Source organism: Gasterosteus aculeatus, chromosome 17 (genome assembly GCF_964276395.1).
Source record: "Gasterosteus aculeatus chromosome 17, fGasAcu3.hap1.1, whole genome shotgun sequence".
In the NCBI taxonomy this organism is placed as follows: Eukaryota; Metazoa; Chordata; class Actinopteri; order Perciformes; family Gasterosteidae; genus Gasterosteus; species Gasterosteus aculeatus.
In genome coordinates this window covers 20868877-20889570 of record NC_135705.1, presented here as the reverse complement: position 1 = coordinate 20889570, position 20694 = coordinate 20868877, and the positions used below count along the sequence as shown (strand labels likewise).

Sequence of the window (20694 nt, the reverse complement as noted above, 5' to 3'; positions counted from 1 at the left end):
CATTTCTCAATTAATGAACCCGAGGCCAACCTGGGGACACACATTAAACTCTATTGTACCGCAGGGTGGGTGGATATCGGTGCAGCCAATGTATGGGTGTCACATGTCATGTCTCGGCTGTCCTCGGGGGGGGGGGGGTCTCTTATTGCTCAAAAACGAACTGGCTCAGAGGCCTCATCCATCTGCCTGACATGTGACTCCATGTTTGTTTCTCTCGCCGAGTCGACAGCGCTCAGACGTCCGGGCCCCAGGAATCAATCTCCCCCGTCTCCCTTACTTCCCCCATGAAGCCAGGCTCTGGGAGAGCGCTTACAGCCTTTATTCGTTGGGAAAAGAAAGCGCCATGAAAGTAACTCTGAAAGCACCTCGTCTGTCAATCGCTGCGCTCGGAACAACCCTCCTGTTCGGTTCGGTCGAGCCCAACATGCATTTATCATGCAGTTTGTTACCACGGCGATACAGGAGAGAAGTCAGCGGGTCTAGTTCAAACTACTGGAATTACTTTCAATAAGTAAAAAACTCAAGCATGTTCAGTGAGGGAAAAATATATTTGCAGAGGACGTCTCTCCCAGTAGCACGAAAGTCAGATAACACATGAGGCAGAAGACGGCAACCACAACAAAATGAAGTAAGCGGTTCAGAACATTCATAGTATCCTTCTATATAGACAATGAGGTCCTTTAGATCAAGATACACAGAGTCAACAGTCGGCGGTCTTTGCGGATCCACCGCGGCGCCTCTCAGAGGACCACGTCGCTCTCCTCCCGCGTTGCCACGATGAGCAGCGGGTTTCTGCTCGGCTCCAACAAAGTGCCGCCGACGCTCCCCGACGTTCTCTCTGCTCCGTGGCGGCTGGAGACCCTCAGCTCCTCCTGCATCTGCTCCCCCAGCTCCTGGATCAGCAGGCGGGAGCCCTGTGAGGCAGAGGGGAGGGTGCTCGCGGGCGCCCGGGGGACGGGGGATGCAGCCAGGGCGGGTGGGGGCTGCGGAGGGTTGTGCTTAGACATCCCCCCTCCTTCTGCTCCGCCCCCTCCCTCCTTGGATTCGGTGCAGCTTTGCCCTTCAGCCTCAGATTCCTCGCTCTCGCCAGACGAGTCACTGCTGCTGCTGCTGCTGCTGTGGGATATCGGAGCGCAGTCGGAGGCTGCTCCATCTTCTTCTTCCTCCTCCTCCTCTTCCTCGGCCACCATTGTTGCCGCCTCCTCGAGCTCCTCCAGTTCCAGCCCCAAATCTTTTTTCCGCAGGCAGGCTTGTTGTAACGTCTCGGCCAAGGCTGACGTCTTCTTGGACCTTAGGAGATAAAGGGAAGACAAATGAGGACCCAGTTTGTCACTCGGCTCGATGAATGTGGTGACAGGACGGCGCAAAGAGGGAGAACGAATGACTTCATCAGAGGTCCCCACGAGAGAGTGATGGACTGGCTCTGCGTGCTAAAGACATAACCACAGGATAACCATCTACAAATCTAATACCCATTAACCGTATCGCGCGCTCATCTGAATGCCAAGTGAAATATGGAAATATGGATGTTTAATAATGTAGGGAGATGAGCTGATACCCGGAGCTCGCGCTCCCCTCCCACCGCTGCTCTCCCTGCGAGAGATGATAAGAGGGGGATTACACAGAGGGTGAGGAGGGGGGAGACAGACCCCTCCCCCTCTCCTCCGCATTCAGTCAGAGGCAGCGAAAGGCGCGGGAGGGGGACGCAGGGTAACAATCAGAGGAGCACTTTCTATTTACAGATTGAATGTTTAAATGGATCCAATAGTCTAAAGACGCGTTTCCACCTGTTTCGTTGGCAGCTTTTATGACCTGCAGACGGAGGGCGGCTGCTGGAGGTCGCAGAGGTCAGGAGCCTGCAGCTTTTTGTTACAGCCTGTTGCATCGTTACTGCTGTGAAGGGCAGAGGACCAACAGGACACCAACAGCATCCGCCTCCAAAAGGGACCGTCGACCGCTTTATTCTCTCATCGCTCCCTGTATTTTTAAATATGAAGCCTGGAAGCCGACAGCGATACGCCCCCCTCGTACTGAAGTGAACCCGTAGTCCTCCTGGCTTCACGGTTATGAACCGGTCTTCATGAAAGTGGAAGAAGTGGCACTGTGTGTGTGTGTGTGTGTGTGTGTTTGACCAATAAACCAACGTCATCCCCATAAATCCCACCCTGAAAGGTCTTCTACCTTTAGAAAGTACTACAACACAACCAGGGCCTTTCTGAGGCGGTAGAATATCCCTGGGAGATAAATGCAACTTTGCCCCCTTTAAACGCAACAAAGTCCAGAGAGCTTCCTGGTCTCTGCGGGGTGCAGCTGGAGGAAGCACATGGAGAATAAATCCTTCAAACTGAGTCTGAATGTAACAGATCCAGAATGCAGCCAAAGGCCTGCACACAGATTGAGATGGAGAAGGTCCAGGTGAGGCAGCGCATTAAACCACGTTGCTCAGCTTCAGCTCTGCAGTTGTGTCCCCAGCGAAGACGCAGGGGACTCCTTGAATGGAGGGAAGGTGATTTATTGCATTCCAATGTCCTCCCACAAGGCCATCAGATAGTTGGGGGGCTCCTGCTTGCACATTATTCACGCTGGGGAGGCCCGCCACGCTGGCTGCTATTCGCCGCGCGGCGGGGTGTGTGACCTGCCCCTATTGCCATGGCGATTACTAGATGACCCCTGCGGGTCACTGTGATTCAGATTAGGTCCATTCAGGGTGGGATAAAGTGTGTGTGTTTATGGAGGGGCTACTAGCCCCCTCTGGCCCAATTAACCCTCTGCTGAGCGCCGGCCCATTAGCGCAGCGACCTAATGAGCTCCTATTCTGGGGAGCGAGCGGTTTATGGAAGCCGTGTGCGGGGGGGGGGGGGCTACGTAAACACATCTCAGAGTGGAGCACACTAATAATCTTGTTCAGCGGGGAGCAGGGGCCCTTTGTGAGAAGATGCCCTTTCTCACATGGCGCCCTTAAGCCAACAATGCTTAGGAATAAAGCGATGAAGAGTAGTTAGAGCAGCTGGACTGCGCGTCCTGTTCGCTGGTAACTCGGGCTCATGTCAGGAAACAAACATCTGAGGCTGACGGCGAGGATTCCTCAGCCTCTCAGCTCCAAAGGGGCTTGATGGCATCACCAAAGTGCGGCTGTATCAAATCCCAGCAGGTGTCGTCCCAGCGTCTATGTGGGGGACGTTGATTTTCCAATTTATAGAGGAGCACGTAAACACACCACAAATTGATTGGTGGAAATTAAAAGACGGGACACTTTGCTAACCTCCACACAGGTAGAGCAGAAACCAGTTTCCCGTACAGGGATCCCAGGGGGGTCCCAACCCCCCCGTCCGCCCACAGGTTGGATACCACGGGGAAACCCACTGCTTTCATTCTTTGGGGTTCCGCGGTCTCAGCGTGTGAAAGCCACCAAACACCAGGCAGAACTTTTTAAACAACGACAAACGCCCCCCTCCCACACCCACTACAGGATATGAAGACATAAAAAACGCTGCCCTGGCTAATGACGACCAGTGTGTGCAGGCCGCGTGGAGCCCGCTTGGGGTCCCGGGCTCCATAAAAGCCACTCGAGAGCTTCCTGCAGGAGGCAGAAGAACCTCCTGCAGCAGCGACACTTCAAAGACGGCGCTGGATTCTCTTTCCCCCGTGGGAAGTCATTATTGGGTTAGCATGGGGGAGGCGCGCTTGTTTTCCCTCCCTCCTTTGCTCCGTGGTTGGAGAAGCTCGGCCTGCGGTGAACACAAAGGCTCTGGCCGGGAGGGGGGGTGGGGGGGAGGCGGGGGCAACGTTGTACACAATCCAGTCATTACTGCACCGCTGTTGTGGCTCGCCTTCATTAGGCCGAGGAGCGCCGGCTTCTTCAAGGTCGGAAAACTTCTGTCGAGACAAAGACGCCTCCATCTGCTCGAGCGTTTAGGTAGAGATGTGTGTGTGTGTGTGTGTGTGTGTGTGAGCCGTAGCTGAATTACAATCGAAGGTCTCTTTCATCGGTGTTCATTGTAACTGCGACTCAATCAGCAGACGAAGCTCCGTCTCAGACACACATCTGTGTAACGCGAGCGGCGGATTTGCTCGGCGCCGCTCGCTCGCCGAGGGGATGAAAGGCGACATCGGGAGATGTGATCCGTCAGTGTGACGGAGCGCTGGAGGGGCTGAGGCACTGGATGCTTCCATTCCAGAAATGAGAAACGCAGATGTATTTATTCAACACGCCGGCGTTCATGCTCAGACCATTAAAATACTTTCTGTACTGTACAAACACTGATTTGTCATAAATGTCTGTCGCCTGTCAGGTACGGATGCTTTTTCTTTCTGGGGAACTGGATTTTCTATCAGATGTAATAAAACCGATTGATCTTTAAAAGGTTCTACTGAAATGCAAAGAATCTATTCTAGTTCATAGTATCCGTAAACATCCACTTTCCTTTTCTCTCGACACACATTGTACATACATTCATTCATTCATTCATTCGTGTTCCCCAGAGCACGAAGCATCATGGGATCATATGGACAGGCCGCCATCAAACGAAGAGTAAAATAAATACATCTATGAATGAATGAATCCTGGTAGTGGGATTTATTTCCCAGCAAAATGGAATATTTAGTTGGTAAACAAACAGGGTTTGAATCTTTTGCATTTGATTTAAATCTTACCGTAACACATCTGAATGAACCAATTAAGAGTCATGAATCCTGGATCATGATTCTGATGTAAAACTACTTCGATACAGAATCCTTGATGAATATTTGATGTACAAGCAGATATAAATAAACAAACAGAGGTAAATGGGATTAAATTGGGGAGAATCTATTTAATATTTGATGGGGGCATCGAGGCTTTAGAGGCGAATAAATAAACAGCCGCTTCCTGTTGTAATTCCCACATCATCATTTAAGTGGAAAACTATCTTCTTTATCTCGGGCTGTTTGATCTGAAGCCCCGAGGTGAAGCTTTTTGTTTTGCTTTTTTAAACATTGCGGCTTGGCAAGATTAATCTTTCACTCACGGCCGGTTTCTCTGCTACAAACTACATTCAGCTCCTTAAGATCGTCCCCCTCCGCTCAGATTTGAATCATTGACTTTGGTCGCAGCGACAGGAACATCTGATGATCGGTTGGACAGACTTCACCAGGACGCCAACGCAGCCCGTGTGGAGGAGAAGTGGCCTCACGCTGGGAACAAAGCTCACGCATTTATCCCCCGATAGCGGGGAGACATTTGCATCAGTGTTCTCCCCGGGGGGGGTGGGGGGGGGGGGGGGGGGGGGGCGCGTCCTTCATCTCATACAGCGCCTCCATAATCGCTTTCAAAGGCTTCAGGACGGCTGCTTGACAGTTGGTTTCTACAAACAACATGTGACTGGCTGTCACATCAGCAGAGGGGTCGGGGGGAGGGGGGGGCTACGAGACAATTCCCCATTTTCCAACACCTAATTTGAAGTAATGTGAAAACACCTTTTACGGCAAGTAGCCGATGGGGGGTAAGCGCCCCGAGCTCTACACAAAGGGGAGTACTGAGGGGGGTGTCAGACTGACCTCGTAATTGCCCCCCCCCCCCCCCCCCTCCTCTTGCCCCTCTAACGCTCCCAAGTTGTTGAAGCTCCAGAAGTGGTTCCCTGCGGGGGAGCTGCCGACCGTCTAGTCATGCACACGGCCTCGTGGGACGGGGGGGCGCGTAGAACCGGGGGGCTGCTTCCTCCTCCAGAAATCAAAAGCACGGCCGCAGGACACAGAGAGTGCGACTGCATCTTTGGCTGCGGCGCCATGCGCATTCTTTCCTCTGCAGTCCTGTCTTTCTTCAGAGAAAACAACACGTTTTGACGGGTTCTTCGGGGGGGGGGGGGGGGGGGGGGGGTTGCTCACTTCACACCTTCCATTCACAACTATTAGACTAAGAAGGCTAATTTGACAAACGTGTCTCTGGAGCCGTTTGTCCGATCCTTTTTTACCCCTTTCCCCTAATGAATCTCACCCCCCCGAAACTTGGATCCGACGCGTGCATGCTGTTCATGTTTATTCTTTCCTCCCGCTAGAATCTAATTGACCCAATTAATAGAAGGGGGGTGAAGCGGCGGTGCTGTAAGGCGACACCCGGCTTCGCTCCAAGCGCCGTCCTCTGGATGAAAGGCGCCACAAAGGAAAAGAAAGTGAGGCGACTTGCTTTCACTCTCTGCAGCCCAGCAGCTCTGCAGGGGGGGGGGGCGGGGGGGCGACGTGACATCAGAGCGTGTAGAAACTAATAAAGAGCCGACTGGATTGGGGGGAGGTGAGGGCCAACGGTTTGCTGCAGGAGAACCAGGCAGCAGAAGAAAAGAGGACTGTTGATCTCAACATGCACGGTTCTGCTCTGGGGGGGGGGCGGGTGGGGGGGGGGGGGCGCCCGGCCAGGGCTTAAATCACACTGAAGCCTTTACGAGGTTGTAAATTGGAGACCGATGTCTCTGCAGTCAGAGGAACTTTAGGAGGAGGAAATGCATGTGGGACAGTGGAATGAAGTAACTCAACCCCCCCACACCGCCCGAGCCAACAAACATCCATTAATCGGCACGTCCATCATACACAGCTGATCGCTGCCTCGCCGTTTGAGCGGAGTGACAAGATACGGGCATTTTGGCAGGAGGTGGTGGTTGGGGGGGGGGGTATAGATTACATCTCATCTTACTGCTCGGCTCCCAGAGGCGACTCACTTAGCGGAGGATGACAAATCCTGTGCTGGGGGGGGGGGGCTGGGATATCTCGCACGGAAGAAAGCAACGGCTGAGCGATCTGTCATCGAACCCGTCAGGCGGCACAACAAACAAGCGTGCGACCTCCGAGAAAACCCGCGGCCAGCTATCAGAACCCCCCCGAACATCAGACGGAGACCGAACATTTTCATGTGATTGGAGATGGAAGTGTCATTTTCTGCGCTCTGCACAACAGCTTATACTTCAGGATATAAAAACAGGGAACCTCCTTCCTTCCTTCCTTCCTTTATTGAAAGGAGGAAAAAAACAAAAACACAATCACAGGTCGCTGTTCGGGAGCGCGGGTTAATCCATCGACTGATCGATGCCGGTGCAGCAGGAGGCCGCATGTGAGGTGGAGCTTTAGTCCCAATGAGGGGGGGCTGCCTCTAACAAATGGGTCTTCTCAAAGATATCCTCGCCGCCAAAAACGAATAATACAATTCCCCCATAAATTGTCCATAAACTAGACACTTGATACGCATTGTGTTGAGTTGTGTATTCGTTTGGGGGTTCCCCCCCCCCACCCACCATACGAGACCAGGAAGCGATTATACAGTGGTGAAGACCCGGGTATCGATCCCGTCCTGCTATCGGATAAAAGTAGCATCTCCAGCCTGTCCGGGTGGAAGGACGGAGAGAAGAAGTGTGGCAGCATTTGACTCTAGGAGATGCGGAGAACTCTTCCCGGATCAAATGCAATAAAAGCTTAAGAACAAAATACAAGACATCAGTTGGTAAAATGTCAAAAGGACGAGAGTGGGAGGCAGTGAATCCCTGCAGGCCTTTTATCTGGGCTCCGAGCCTACAACATCAGGCACACTGGGCTCTTTTCCAGGCGAGCGCACCGCTTGGCTGAACCCGGGCCAAGAGGAAAATAGGTCTCATTACTGAGCTCACGTCTGAAATGTGTAAGCAATTGTCTGAAAATATAAATAAATAATAATCACACCGCCGCAAGCCAAAGCAAGCCACCGCGGCTCTGAAGCGCGTCCCTCAGAGGGAGATCTGCCCAGTGCGCCTGGCTACCTCGGTACCTCGAGAGAACTCGTGATTGGGGAGTTGAGACCTCGTCTCGCTGGCTTGGTCATTCAATTAGCCCCAAAATGAGGCCTAATCATCTCCTCTAAAGCGCTGATGCATCATGGCGGCCGTGTGGCCGGTGACTGTGAAGCTCTCCGTGCGGACTTACTTGACCCTCTGGATCCAGACGCAGTAGTCGGTGATGTACAGGTCGTTCAGGATGTAGGCCGGGTCGTTCTCCCGGAACACTCTGTGGATATCCAGCAGGCACCTGAGGACGCCGGCCTTCCCTGGGCGGAGGAACGCGCCCCGCCGGGCAAATGGAACAGACAAACAAAGCAATAAAACAGGGTTATTTGCGCTGCAGCACGAAGGAAGTCAATGCACTCCAGCTGCTGGCAGGCGCCGCCGCACCCGAAAGGCTCAGTCATTGTTCCATCCAGCAGAGCCGAGGTGGGGAACCGGCGGGAAAAGCCCCGGCGGGCGGCGCAGCAACGTGGCGCGTGCGGTTTAAGGAGAGTTCCTGAACCAAGAAGTGAGACAAAAAGAGCCAAAGAAGACAAACTCTCTATTTTTGGCATTTGGTTTGTGAATTTGATTGGCAGCTCCGCTCAGACTCTCAAAAACAAAGTGACTGAATGCTTTAAGATATTTCACTCGACTGCCTTTCACGTGTTCCCCATGCAGCACCACTGCAGCGCAATCAGAATCACTGACAAACCACAGAGCCACATTCATATCACCATCTGGTTTCAATAAACCTGTGTTTTTTGTTAAAGAGAATACGAGCACAGCTCTAAACATGCTGTCTGGTCTTGGTTGAAGAGTATCACCATGTCAAAGCCTTTAAAGGTGTGATCGTATCCCGACGACTTTCCGACTTGGACACGGCTACAAAAGGAAAATACTTGTGCTTAAACAAAAATAAACGCTTGGAGAGATTACTCCGTTCCCCGTCGTGCGTGCAAACGTCCCGTACTGAAGGAAGACGCATTTGTGGCTTTTAAGCAACTGGAGGATTGGGATTTAGAGGCAGCACAAACCAAGATAAAGATCTAAAACCTCGGCAAGTACAACAGCAGATATCTGCATAGTAGAAACCCGTACATGGCTACTGAGGAGATTGAGCCCTTTGGGGAGGTTGGTGAACAGATTGCCATAACAACTGAGATAAAAAGCTTATTGTGTGGTCTCCACCCACCAAGAAGCACACAAGACGGCCCCTTCAAACAAAACCCAAATCAATTCCAAGCACGCAAATCAAGTTTTGTCTGGTGTTGAGCGCACACACTCCCTTCAGAAGAAGTAACCCAAGCTACAAGGCTGAGACACGATGACACCTGCACTGCACCAACACCAGGGCATTAAACGGAATATCCATCCGACCCCCCCGGCAGCACGCGACCAGCCGAGCGAGCCGCAGCCCTTCGCCCTCCGAGCGGGCGTATAAAAAGCCTCACCGTGTGGCCGCCGGTCCAGTGCCGCTCTGCAGGGCCGGCTGGCGTCGACATGCCAGACGTGTCACAATAAAACGTGCGCGCCCCCCCCCCCCCCCCCCCCCCCCACGAGGAAACCCATCAGCACACATTTGGTTCCCATTTAAGAACGGGATGCACGCAGGGAACTCAAAGTGTGGACTTCTTCTTCCTTTTCAGCTGCCGAGAGGAAGAACAGATTTGGCCCCTGATGTTGCGACGCGGCGTGTCAGCGACCTTCTGTCCCCGTGTCTCTCAATGGGTGGATGGATGGAGGATACAGAGGACCACGTCCACGTCTTGGCCCATTGTGACCCGGTCCCCCCCCCCTTTACTCACAGCTCCTTCCCCAGCTTGGAGCGCCTTCAAGGAGCTCCACCTGCTTCCTGAGGGCTGTTCAAATATTTACCCCCCCCCCCCCCCCCGGGCAAACGTTCCCCCGGAGGGCCTCAACCTGCGCGCCGCCGGTTTAATGGGTTTGTTTTGCTAATACCGAACAGTGTTTGCTTTCACGGCCACTTAGATGAAGTGCCTGGAAAACTGCAGCGTGCATTTCCATTCGCTTTATCCTGACAAATTCATTATCGCGTGAAGCAACGCTGCGGGGGTGAGCGCACCGCGAGACACACGCCGGGCCGAATTACTGTCGCGCTAGAGTTCATTAAAAGAGCCGCGCTGCTCAGACTTCCCCGATGCTCACAAATAATGAAGGTTACGAGTCGTGAGCGAAAAACAATAGCAAAATAATGTGTTCCCTCCCGCCCTCTTAATAAATAGACTCAAACCAACAAAGCAGAGGTGGGAGAGAGAAGGTGAGGGGGAAGAGGCTCTCCAGCTGCTCCTTTCCCCGGCTCTCTTGATCAACTCATCTACCCACTTAATGAGGCGCGCAAATGCTAATCTGGAGCTTAAAAGGCCTTTAATTTGCTGTCATTTACCAGCGCTGGAATCATCGCGAGCAGGATAATCGGAGCCCTCATACACGCCGAGTGCGTTTACAGCGCGGCGATTCATCTGTCCGTGGGGGGCTTTTGATTTGAAGATTACTCTGGGATTTGAGATGTCTAAGTCAACACTTGGCTCTCCGCTAATCCACTCCTCGCTCCCCGAGGCGGCCCGAGCGGGGGCCACTCCTGTTACCGTAGAAACCACGCGTTGGCTCGTGAGCCACTTGCTCCGTGTTCGGCCCGTGAGCTGCACGGCCGAGTAGAAACGTAGTGTCGGCAGGCCCTATTTGAGCCCCCCCCCCAAAGGAAATATAGTTAATATTAAATAACAGGAAATGTCAATATTTGTGTTTTTGAATCATGGAATGTTTCCAGTACTATTTGTACTCTTTCTGCACGGCTCCACTGAGCAGGAGGATGCTGCCTCGTCGCCGATTGGCCGTCTCAAAAACAAGAAATGAGACCTTCTGCGATTCTTTATCATTTCTGCAACTTGTAATAGTTAATTCATTCAGTTACTGTTTCAGCTCATGTGCTACCTGAGGAGAGAAAAGGCGTTTCCTCGAGCCATCGAGTGCATTTTAAGAAACTTATTATTTTTGATTGTTGCGTTGAGCCCTTTTAATGCAATGCTGAAAAATGCAAAAACATGAATGGAAAAGTCGTGCATATGCGCTGCTGCTGCTGCTTCCTGTCGACTCACCTGTCTGCAGAATCTTAGTTGCGTCCCGGACAGCCGCGGACGCCAGTGCGAAGTGTCTGTAGAGCGGGTAGCACAGGACCCTCCGTGCAAACGACAGCAGGACGTCGTGCAGCGAGCTGTAAGTCTGCAGAGGACACGCAGCACCGGAACACACCGCCGCGTTATTCAGTAAGACAAGGAGTCCGAGATGCAGCCAGACAACATTTCCTCCTCTTTTTCCCCTCATTGGCTGCGGTTGAGGTCGAGCTAATTACTCCCAACAACTCCTGGCGAAATTGGGGCTCACAGATCTTAGGACACCTCTGCAGCCCCGGCTTGTTAATTGCTGCTTCCCTCTAATCACTGCCTTTGCTCTCTTTCTCTGCGGCAGGCAGAGATTGTTATTTGGTGTCTCCTCCCTCGCTCGCTCGTCTTCATGCGCTGTGGGCTCGTGTCATCCGGGATCACGCTCTCCCTCGGGCTTGTTTGCGAGTGTAAATATGGTCGGCTGCTGCAGTATGGCGTTATATTTGTGCCACAATCCTGAGCGCGTAATTTTAAGTTTTGAGCACAGAGAACTATGTTATAGCAAAGAAAAACATTCCGTGCGCGCAGTTTACTGAGGTGCCCTCTCCACAAACTGGTTTTCTGCGCGCAGACAGCCGTTGCTGCGCTCGCTCCACCTCTTCACGCTGCGCTCGCTCGACGGTTCACTCACGCGCTCGCTCGACTTGCAGCAGCGTTACATTTGTGCCACAAAACCAACCAATCAGAGAATTAAAGAAGGTCCATTGTGATTGGCTGTTGGTCTCCAATCACAACGCTAGTAGAACTACCTACAGCATCGCGGAAGCTCAGCGAGTTGTTGAAGTTTGCAGCATTTGTGCTAAATGCTAATGGCCTGGATTAAAACATTTGGTGTTCTCATCATTTGCTTCGGTCATGTCTGATGGTGGCTGGTCGGACTTCTAATATCACTCGTTTTCGTCTTCTTTAGGAAGCGTTGTGATTGGAGACCAACAGCCAATCAAAATGGACCTTCTTTAATTCTCTGATTGGTTGGTTTTGTGGCACAAATGTAACGCTGCTGCAAGTCGAGCGAGCGCGTGAGTGAACCGTCGAGCGAGCGCAGCGTGAAGAGGTGGAGCGAGCGCAGCAACGGCTGCCTGCGCGCAGAAAACCAGTTTGTGGCGAGGGCACCTCAGTAAACTGCGCGCACGGGATGTTTTTCTTTGCTACAACATAGTTCTCTGTGCTCAAAACTTACAATTACGCGCTCAGGATTGTGGCACAAATATAACGCCATACTGCAGGGAGCCGCTCAGTCGCACCAGTGCAGCCGACTGAGGAGCAGGAAACATGCAGGGGGGGGGGGGTTGTAGCAGGGAGGCGAATGTAAGGCACGAGGGAAGAGAGATAGACAGTGAGAGAATAAGGAGAGACAGACAGGAGAGCGGGAGTGAGGAAGCAGACAGACGGAGAGGAGTCTATTGTGGAGCAGTAGGTGGAGGGGTGGGGCTGACAGCAAAGGGCTGCCAGGTGGAGCCTGTTCTCAATTCCACCGTCACGCCGACGGGGGAAAACCGCAATCCCTCAAACGGCGGTCGAGGTCCCGTTAGCAGATCTCCTCCAGGCAGCCTGCGCCACAAATGCAACGACTTAATCACACCTGGCGAGGACGCTCTGGGACACATACGGCAGCGTGTGCTCCGATGTGCAACAATGCCGAAGGACCGGCTGTTGTAATCGGTGATGGTCGGCTGTGGTTTGTTGTGCCTGCTGGGGCCGAGGCTGATGGGTATTGTAGTGAGAAACAGCATCAAAATGAGTCAACCTGTTGAGGCCGCGCACATCAATGGTGAGCGCAATCTACGCTTATCCTCTTTCATCCACGACAAAACTCTTTACGAGAGATGCACTCAGAAGCTTCCTGAGCATCACTGTAAGATGCACAGTTCCCCCGACAATCTCAAGCTGTAATTTATGCTTTTAAGAGTTCAGGAATCAATGTTTAGATTTACCCTGATGCTGCTTTACAGGTAAAAAGCACAACCAGGAATCTTAACTGATCTGACACGGAAGAATAAACATGTGTGTTGATATGAAAACAAAAACAAGCCACTGCTGTGATGTTGCTGCTCTTCCTCTTCTCCTTTTACAAATTATGATTATTGCACTGTCTCTTCTTGAAGGTTACTCTTTTTTTATTTTATTCAATAATTTAATATTTATCTTATTATATTGTATATAATGTGTATATTTTAATTCTATTTTTCTTCCCTGTACATGCTGCTGTGATACCAAAATTTCCCTCTTAGGGATCAATAAAGTGTCAATCATCATCATCATCAAAATAAGGCACAATAAAGGTGGAACTGTTTGGTTTTTCCACCTCATTTGCCAACATAAACCTGAGAATTGATGGCGGGCAAACCAATCAACTCAATCCGCAAAGCACCTTCTGTCCAGCGCTTCCATGAAAAACAGCCCAGTTTCTGCCATAAACGGTCTATATTTGCCCCCCTTGTCTGTGTGGTGAGTAGATGAAACCAGGGATGAGAATGAAATGCGACCTGATTTGGTCCTTTCTCACCTCCAGCCAGCAGAGAGTCCCACTGAGTTTTCTGATGGTCCACGGGGACTCGACCTGTGGGGCCGGGGCGTGAGGGGGGGGGGCACAGAGACACAGCACATTATGTTTGGACAAAAGCACTTTCACAGGCAGCTATTTCAACGGCACTGGGGGGCTTGTTGTAGACTCTCAGAGCTCTCCGTGTGGAAATGAATTGTATTAACGGCAAACGCTGCGGGCACTTGGCGGACACGCGACCTCTGAACCGTCGGCGGCAGGGAAACGAGACGCGCTCACCTTGCTTTGCCGCAGATACCGTAAGGGGAGCGACACAAAGAGGCCCGGACTGAGCCGCCGGTAATCTCTTAAGGCTCTGAATGAAATGGAAGGGAGTCTAAAGGATTTGCGGATCGAGGGCTTTGTCATCCAAGCCTAAGTGGTGCTCCAGAGACACACGCACACTCACGTTGTGCTCGCCCTCCGTGGAGCGCGCTTCGTAGCAGTAGGCCAGCAGGATGTCCACAAGGCTGAGCCACGCTTGGTGACGGGACGCCTTGTCCAGCAGGTACGAGCGGTTGGTGAACTTCCTCAGCTGCTCCTTCTCGTCATCGGTGAAAGAAACCGCTGGAGGGGGGAAGAGCTCAAGTTACAGAGGAAAGTGCCTCAGGTTGTCTCCATTGTCCCCTTCTGCCCACGGGGACCCACTGTTTTCACACGCAGCTCTGAAAACACGGAGCGGCCATGTGAACACAGTCATGACGTAACATGGCCGCGGTTCAACGCTCCGGCCGCTTAATCACATCTTCAGGACGGAGGCTCATCGGGTCAGAGTGGCTTTCAACAGGTAACATTAGTACTGATCTCCACCGCCGAGCGCACAGCAGCGAGGACCAGAGAACGCTGCCGTGCCTCCACACGCACACACACACACACACACACACACACACGGATGCAAACTACAGTACTTGCGCTCAAGGCTCACACTGTTTTACATATTCATATTCACTTAGAAGTGCTATACTGAAACCGCCGGGGACAGCGTGCCGAGACGAAGCGTGACGCGGTTGATGAGGCGCAGAAGAAAAAAAAAAAAACAAGGCCATTAATTACATTAATCCAAGAACACCAGAAAACACCAGAAAAGCCAAATCCAATTTAGACGCGTACGACGGCTGAAAAGCCCAGAAATATATAAAGTTCAGTCACAGGAGAATCTCTGAAACCAGTGCTTCTCAATCGCACTAACTGTTGCCTTTTGAAAGAGACATCTGCCTAATAGGGGCTTGTGTGTGTGTGTGTGTGTGTGTGTGTAATGGGGCGACACAAAACAGACTTCAATCCCATTGAAGATCTTAAATTGTGAGGCGCGGCGAATGCTTGCAGGAACGTGCTGTAACTCAACTGCCCCCCCCCCTCCCCACAGCTTAGAAAACAGCTGAAAGCAATCGCTGCGTCTGCATGAGGGGAGGAGGGTCCCGGGCGGAGATGCAGCACATTGGCTGGAGCACATGGCCGCCCGCACGCACACCTCTCCGGTTGCAGTGGGAACTTGGCTCTGCTGGGAAGGAGATTCCTGCTGCATTACGTCAGGTTGAAGCTGCCTGCAGGCGCTACCTGGTCCCACGTGAGCGCAGCTGCAGCAAGGAGGGGGGGGGGGGGGGGGGTGTCACGAGCAGAACACATGCAGACTGCACGAGCCACCGTCTGCACACCCGGTTACACTCACGCGCATTGAGAGGAGATTCGATGCGCTGCTCTGCAGAGGCACAAAGCCACGATGAGCTGCAACAAACTGAGCATTTCAGCAGATAGAAGCGCCGTCTGTTCAGAGTAAAACGATAAGCGATCATTTAAAACCCGACGTTCACAATAACCACATTTAAATAAAAGCAGCAGTTGCGAGTTGGGACGATCCGTTGTTCCACAAATCCCACGTGCAGACCGCCGACTGGAGGCCGGCCTCACCCGCCGGCTAGTCTCCGCCGAGAAGCCCGCCGGGTCCATTGGGGGGCATTTGCGCACGCCGCCTTCTGCTGACTGCAGAATTAATTGCTAATCGGTCCAGTTGGAGCGGCGGCCCGGCTCTTCGCCGTTCTCTCCGCGGGTCCAGATGGCCCGGAGACCCGTGGAGGGGTCCGGACGCGCTTTTTTGGGAGGATTTCCTCTCCAATGCGAGCGAGCGACGCGTGGCCTCGGGCGGCTGGAACGGTGAGCGGCGCCCCGCTGTGACCCGGTGGAGCTTCAAATGGAACAAAGGGGCCGTGTGACGGCACAGTCGGCGCCGACTGAAAACCGATTTCTAATGCCAGCCGTAACAAAGAGCAGCAGGTAGAGAACCGGATCAGTGTGGGAACACAGACCCCCAGTGGACAGCTGGGGCCTGTCACTGCCCCCCCATCACGACACTGGAAACCACAGAGCGGCTGGTTTCTGCTTCATTAGCCCTCACCACATCCATCTGGAGGAGGTTTCTTTTTTTAAAGAAAGAAAAAGAGTCAAAGATCCACGTGCAGGAGTCGCGGTCGCCATTTTTAAATCACGAGCGCGCTCTCCTGATTGGACGGCAGGCCGCTTAAGACATCCCGACTGATTCATTCTTCACACGCAGCCGGGAATAATGCGATTCGACCTGTCAATCAAGCCATTAAGTTTAATTTGGCCCATTTATCCAGGCCCCGGCTCCCGCCTGAGCCACTCAGACTCAGAATGCCCAACGAGCCGGCGGGGGCTGCACGGCGCCGTAGCCTTCGACGGGGGCTAATCTCAGGCTGCGGCTAATGGCCTCCGCGCTTGCTGACTGATGGATGCTCATCGGCGACGGGGCCGGGGGGGACACACTCCCTCTCGCGATAATGCTTTCTGTTTAATCCAAATCCTCCCACAGGAGCCACCGCCCCCCCCCCCCCCCCGGCACTGTGTGGAGGCCTGCTTACAAGCGGTGGAGGTGCTGGAATCAGCAGTCGGAGGAGCACTATTGAAAAGAAAAAGGCTTTCGCAGCCGGGAAGGAGCCGTTGATCTAGAGATGGGAAATAAATGAACTGGAATCTGTAATAAATAATAAAAACGGACATTGAAATGCGAGAAGTTCAAAAGATTGGCATTTTCTTTAGGTTGCCACTTCTAAACTGGTCAAAATGCAGCAGGGGGACTTAGTGATTGGGGGGGGGGGGGGGTCCAAGTTCAACCTTTCATAATGGAAAGTGTCTTTCCTGATCCAGAGCCCCGAGGCTCTTTGGGGAGTGCAGCTCTGTTGCTTTCCAGCCGACCTCCCACTAGGAGAGGGAGGGGGGAGGGCGGGAAAGACTGGGGATTTGATTTATTTTATATATATATATATATATAGTGTGTGCCCCCTACCACTGAACAAATATATAGAAACACACACACACACACACACAGAACCATGTCAGCAGCTAGCCACGAGAGGAACTTTGGAAAAGGGCCAGCGGGATGTTAAAAATGGTATGATTTGGTAATTTGGTTATATCAAAAAAACCTGATTGCCCTTAGTTTGTGTAGCTTTGTGCCACCTTCTGGTTGGTTTGGGTCACTACTGGGCTTCTCCGTTTTAATTGCTTAAAAGGTTCAAATGATTCCCATATTATATCTCTAATGTCTCACCTCACTGGGAAAAGAAATACAAATTCATGTCACTGTTTATCCAGAGCAGGCACTAGGACCCCAATCACGTGACATATGCATTCATTCAAAGAAGGTATCATGAAGATAGGACTTGAACTCACCCGCTTGCCCGCCCTGCTCTGTGGGACTCAGCTTATCCCACCACGGCCTGAACTTCAGCAGCTCCTTTATCTCAGAATCCTCAAACAAATCGGCCCTGAAATGACACAAGGAGGTTAGCAGACAGCACGGGGGGAGGGGGGAGGTGAGTTGGTCCAATAAACTCACAGGTAATGGTCGGGGGAGAAGGCGGACGCCTCTGCGTCGAGCCGCCCTCGCCTCCTCTCGTCGGCCGTCGCTCCCTCTGGGTTCTTCAGGTCGATCACGTCGCTCAGCTCCTCCTGTCAGGACACTCAGGACATTTAACATGAACCCTGCGGCTTCGTGTGCGAGTGGCAGCAGAGGGGGGGGGGCGGCGTGGAGGAAGAGCTTCCTATCCTTCAGCCAGGGTTCACTCAGCATCCGGGGACTCACCTGTAATCTGGCAAACACTCCACACCTCTGGTTGCCAAAGCCGTACTTCTGCAGAGCGCCCAGCTCCTCCTCGGAGCGCTCCCTGTGCACCTCCTGCTCCATCTGCCAGTCAAAGTCGTCGTCGTCGTCCTCGTCCTCGTTACCTCCGGCGCCTCCTGTGCAGGCGCAAAGCAGCCGCGGTCAGTTCTCGGTCAGTTTGGCGGTGAATCCGGTGGGACGGATGCGTGGACGTGACTCACCTGCGCTCAGGTCCTCGATCAGTGGTTTTGCTGAGCGGGCGCCTTTGGGGGCGAGGAGACTCGTCAGCATCTGGAGCCCTTCAAAGTGCTCTCCAGCTGTTTCCTTTGGGACCCGGAGAGTGACGAGACCTGCGGGGAGATAAAGGGAGTGATTATCACCCAAAACACAAGGACTGTTCATCAACCAGTTATGTTGATTTATCATTCATTGTACAAAACCATCATTAAAATAAAAAAAAACATCACATGATGAATTGATTACGAAAATAAGTATTACGTTCAGCGACAAACATTTAAATTACACTACATGAAAAAAGTGACTAAATGTTTAAAAAGGGGTAACAAGTGACATGACGGCACAAAGGAAAAAAATAAAACATGACACTACAAAGTCAATCATAGAGCTGATAGATCTGACTTTCTATTTTAAATTCAAATGACCTCTTTATAATAACACCATTTAAATTAAATGGACCACCTGCGCATGTGATGCTTCACTTGCTCCTTTAAAAACTATCAGTAAACATAACCAGGCGATAATTATAGATGGATTGGAGCGATTTAGCCAGGTAGAGGAAAAGGTGGTGAAGTTCAATCCCCTTCAGGTGGTGAAGCTCAGACGTCTTAGCGATGGGAGACGACTAATTGCTCGCGTTGCCGCACAAGTCTTGAAGGATCTTTGCTCGTTAGAAGTCGAAACAAGGACACTCATTAGTGGGGCCTCATCAGCTGATGTTACAGGCTTATTGAGACTAGCCGGGGACACGCCGACAGACGACTCTCGTCACTAATAGAGCGCGGCGGCCTCGTCCACTCCACGGGGGGGGGGGGGGGCGGCCTCGTCCACTCCACGGGGGGGGGGGGGGGGCGGCCTCGTCCACTCCACGGGGGGGGGGGGGGGGGGGGCGGCCTCGTCCACTCCACGGGGGGGGGGGGCGGCCTCGTCCACTCCACGGGGGGGGGGGGGCGGCCTCGTCCACTCCACGGGGGGGGGGTCAACCCCCATCTGCCACTAGTTAAGAACGTGTCCGGTCAACAGCATGACGCCAACCTCCGTTCCACAGGGGCCTCCTTCAGCATACAGATGACTGGATAGACAGTCGGATACAATTTGACAAGAGAAAGAAAAAAAAAGCCACAAGGAAGCTGTACTTTCCCGCGTTGAAAGAAAAGGTCACAACATTCCGATAAACACAGTGAAATAAATAAATAAATAAAAGAGAAAAGCCTTTCACTTGTTTCCTGAGTCACTGGGTTGACAGAAACAGAGGAGACATCCGATAGACCTTCTCATCCGCGTTTGCTCCTCGGGCTCGGTGCTCATATCCGACATCGCAGCGAGGGACGGACAGTCCGCCCCCACCACAACAGAAACCCGAGAACATCATTGAATTGAAAAGAGAAGAAAGGTGCGCTGGGCGTGTGAGATGCGTTTGGGGGAACCGGCAGGACGGTTGCTTGAGGAGAGGGTGGGGGGGCATTTAACGCAACAGCTGTGTGCACATCGATTGAAATACATCAGCAGACATTTGGTTATGAAGCATCACCACGCAACTGACGTGACGGGCCGCTTACCACCACTCTGTGTGTGTTGTCCTTTAAACAGTGTGACTTACCAGCATCAATGTCAAACTTGGCCGTTTCCCTCCCATCTTCCACTATTCTGCCAGGAAGAGACAATCTGCAAATAAGACGTGGATCCAGGCTGTTACTAAGGACAAAAAGCCCCGTTCTGTTAACTTTCTAACAATGGAGCTGAGAGAGATCGTGCCACTTGATGAGCCCATTAATGAAGCGCTTTCATCTCCATCACCGAAGCTCATAATGTTCAACTCACCTGAGGAAGTAGGGCTTGGCGAAGAACTTGAAATCTGTTCCATCGATGTAAAGGTCGAACTCTGACGTTCTGGTGTAGGGAACACGGAGGCTGAGGATCAGGAAGTCGGGATCCTGGCTCAGGTCGAAGGCAGGAGTGATCATTGTGGATGCTGAAGATGGTGGAGACCTGTAGCATCGATGACCAGTTATTGAGTGACGGCCCGCGTGCTCTCTTCCGCCCCCCTGCGGTCGCTTCCGGTGCACGTTTCAGCCCACGTGGAACTGTAAACACAGTTAACGTGAAACCTCACGATCGTCTCTGACCACAGCGAGTCACATGAGGGGTCTTCACGGGCGTGACAGGGGCACGTAGCGACTTACTTCCCTCCACTCTTGTTAAGGAACATTTCATTACCAAGCTGCATTCAGAAAACTACATATTTTAAATGATTTTACTCGTTGACAGACGCGTTTCATTCGACACGTTTCTTTATCCACCTCTCCAGTAACACGGGCCTGTCATTGCGTTCGGCGCGTCGCTCTTCCAAACACAAGACTGTTTAAAGGAGATTTTCCGACGTTAAATGTTATCCACTTAAATGGTGCAAACCGGCGTTATTTCTAAGTAACGTTAGATGACAAAGTTCATTCGTTACGAACTAAACATTCAGCTCAAACAGTTGATAACCACGAAGCCGTGACACGTGGCGTGAACGCGTTTAGTCGGCGAGCTTTACCGTGAAGTCACACGGACTTGTTGGCGGTTCGCATGAAGTTAGTTGGGCCGTTAGCTCGCTGCTGTTAGCCGCCTGCTAGCTCAGCTAACGCGTCGCCGGCGTCCTCGCGAGGCTAACGGAGCAGTGCTAAGCTAGCTGACGCGTCACGCCACAGCTGTTCCGATGCACGCGGGGCGGGTCGGGCCGCTCGAACGGCCTCGCTGACGGTCACTAACACACAGGACGCACGACGAAGAAAGAAGAGTCGCCCGCGGAGCTCGAGCCCAACGCGCGCCCCGGCAGCGCGTGCACGCAACGCCCATCTGTTACCGTAAAGCTGT

The 20694-nt window shown here is 52.5% G+C and overlaps 1 protein-coding gene across 3 annotated transcripts; it reads right to left on the bottom strand.

Annotated features, from left to right (window-relative positions):
* Nucleotides 1-529: 529 nt before the first annotated feature.
* Nucleotides 530-20694, bottom strand: shq1 (SHQ1, H/ACA ribonucleoprotein assembly factor). Of its 3 annotated transcripts, none has more exons than XM_078092529.1 (12): nucleotides 20375-20694; nucleotides 19657-19919; nucleotides 19436-19500; nucleotides 17820-17948; nucleotides 17581-17735; nucleotides 17335-17447; nucleotides 17169-17263; nucleotides 13891-14048; nucleotides 13446-13499; nucleotides 10874-10997; nucleotides 7918-8038; nucleotides 530-1290 (listed from the first exon to the last, which is right to left on the bottom strand). In XM_078092529.1, exons 2-12 carry the CDS (start codon nucleotides 19797-19799, stop codon nucleotides 741-743), a joined length of 1707 nt encoding a protein of 568 aa, XP_077948655.1. In that variant the 5' UTR covers nucleotides 19800-19919; nucleotides 20375-20694; the 3' UTR covers nucleotides 530-740. The 3 variants fall into 3 exon arrangements, with proteins under 3 accessions (XP_077948655.1, XP_077948657.1, XP_040059029.2); XM_078092531.1 differs by having other exon boundaries at nucleotides 19657-19824; nucleotides 20375-20692; XM_040203095.2 differs by having other exon boundaries at nucleotides 20019-20676.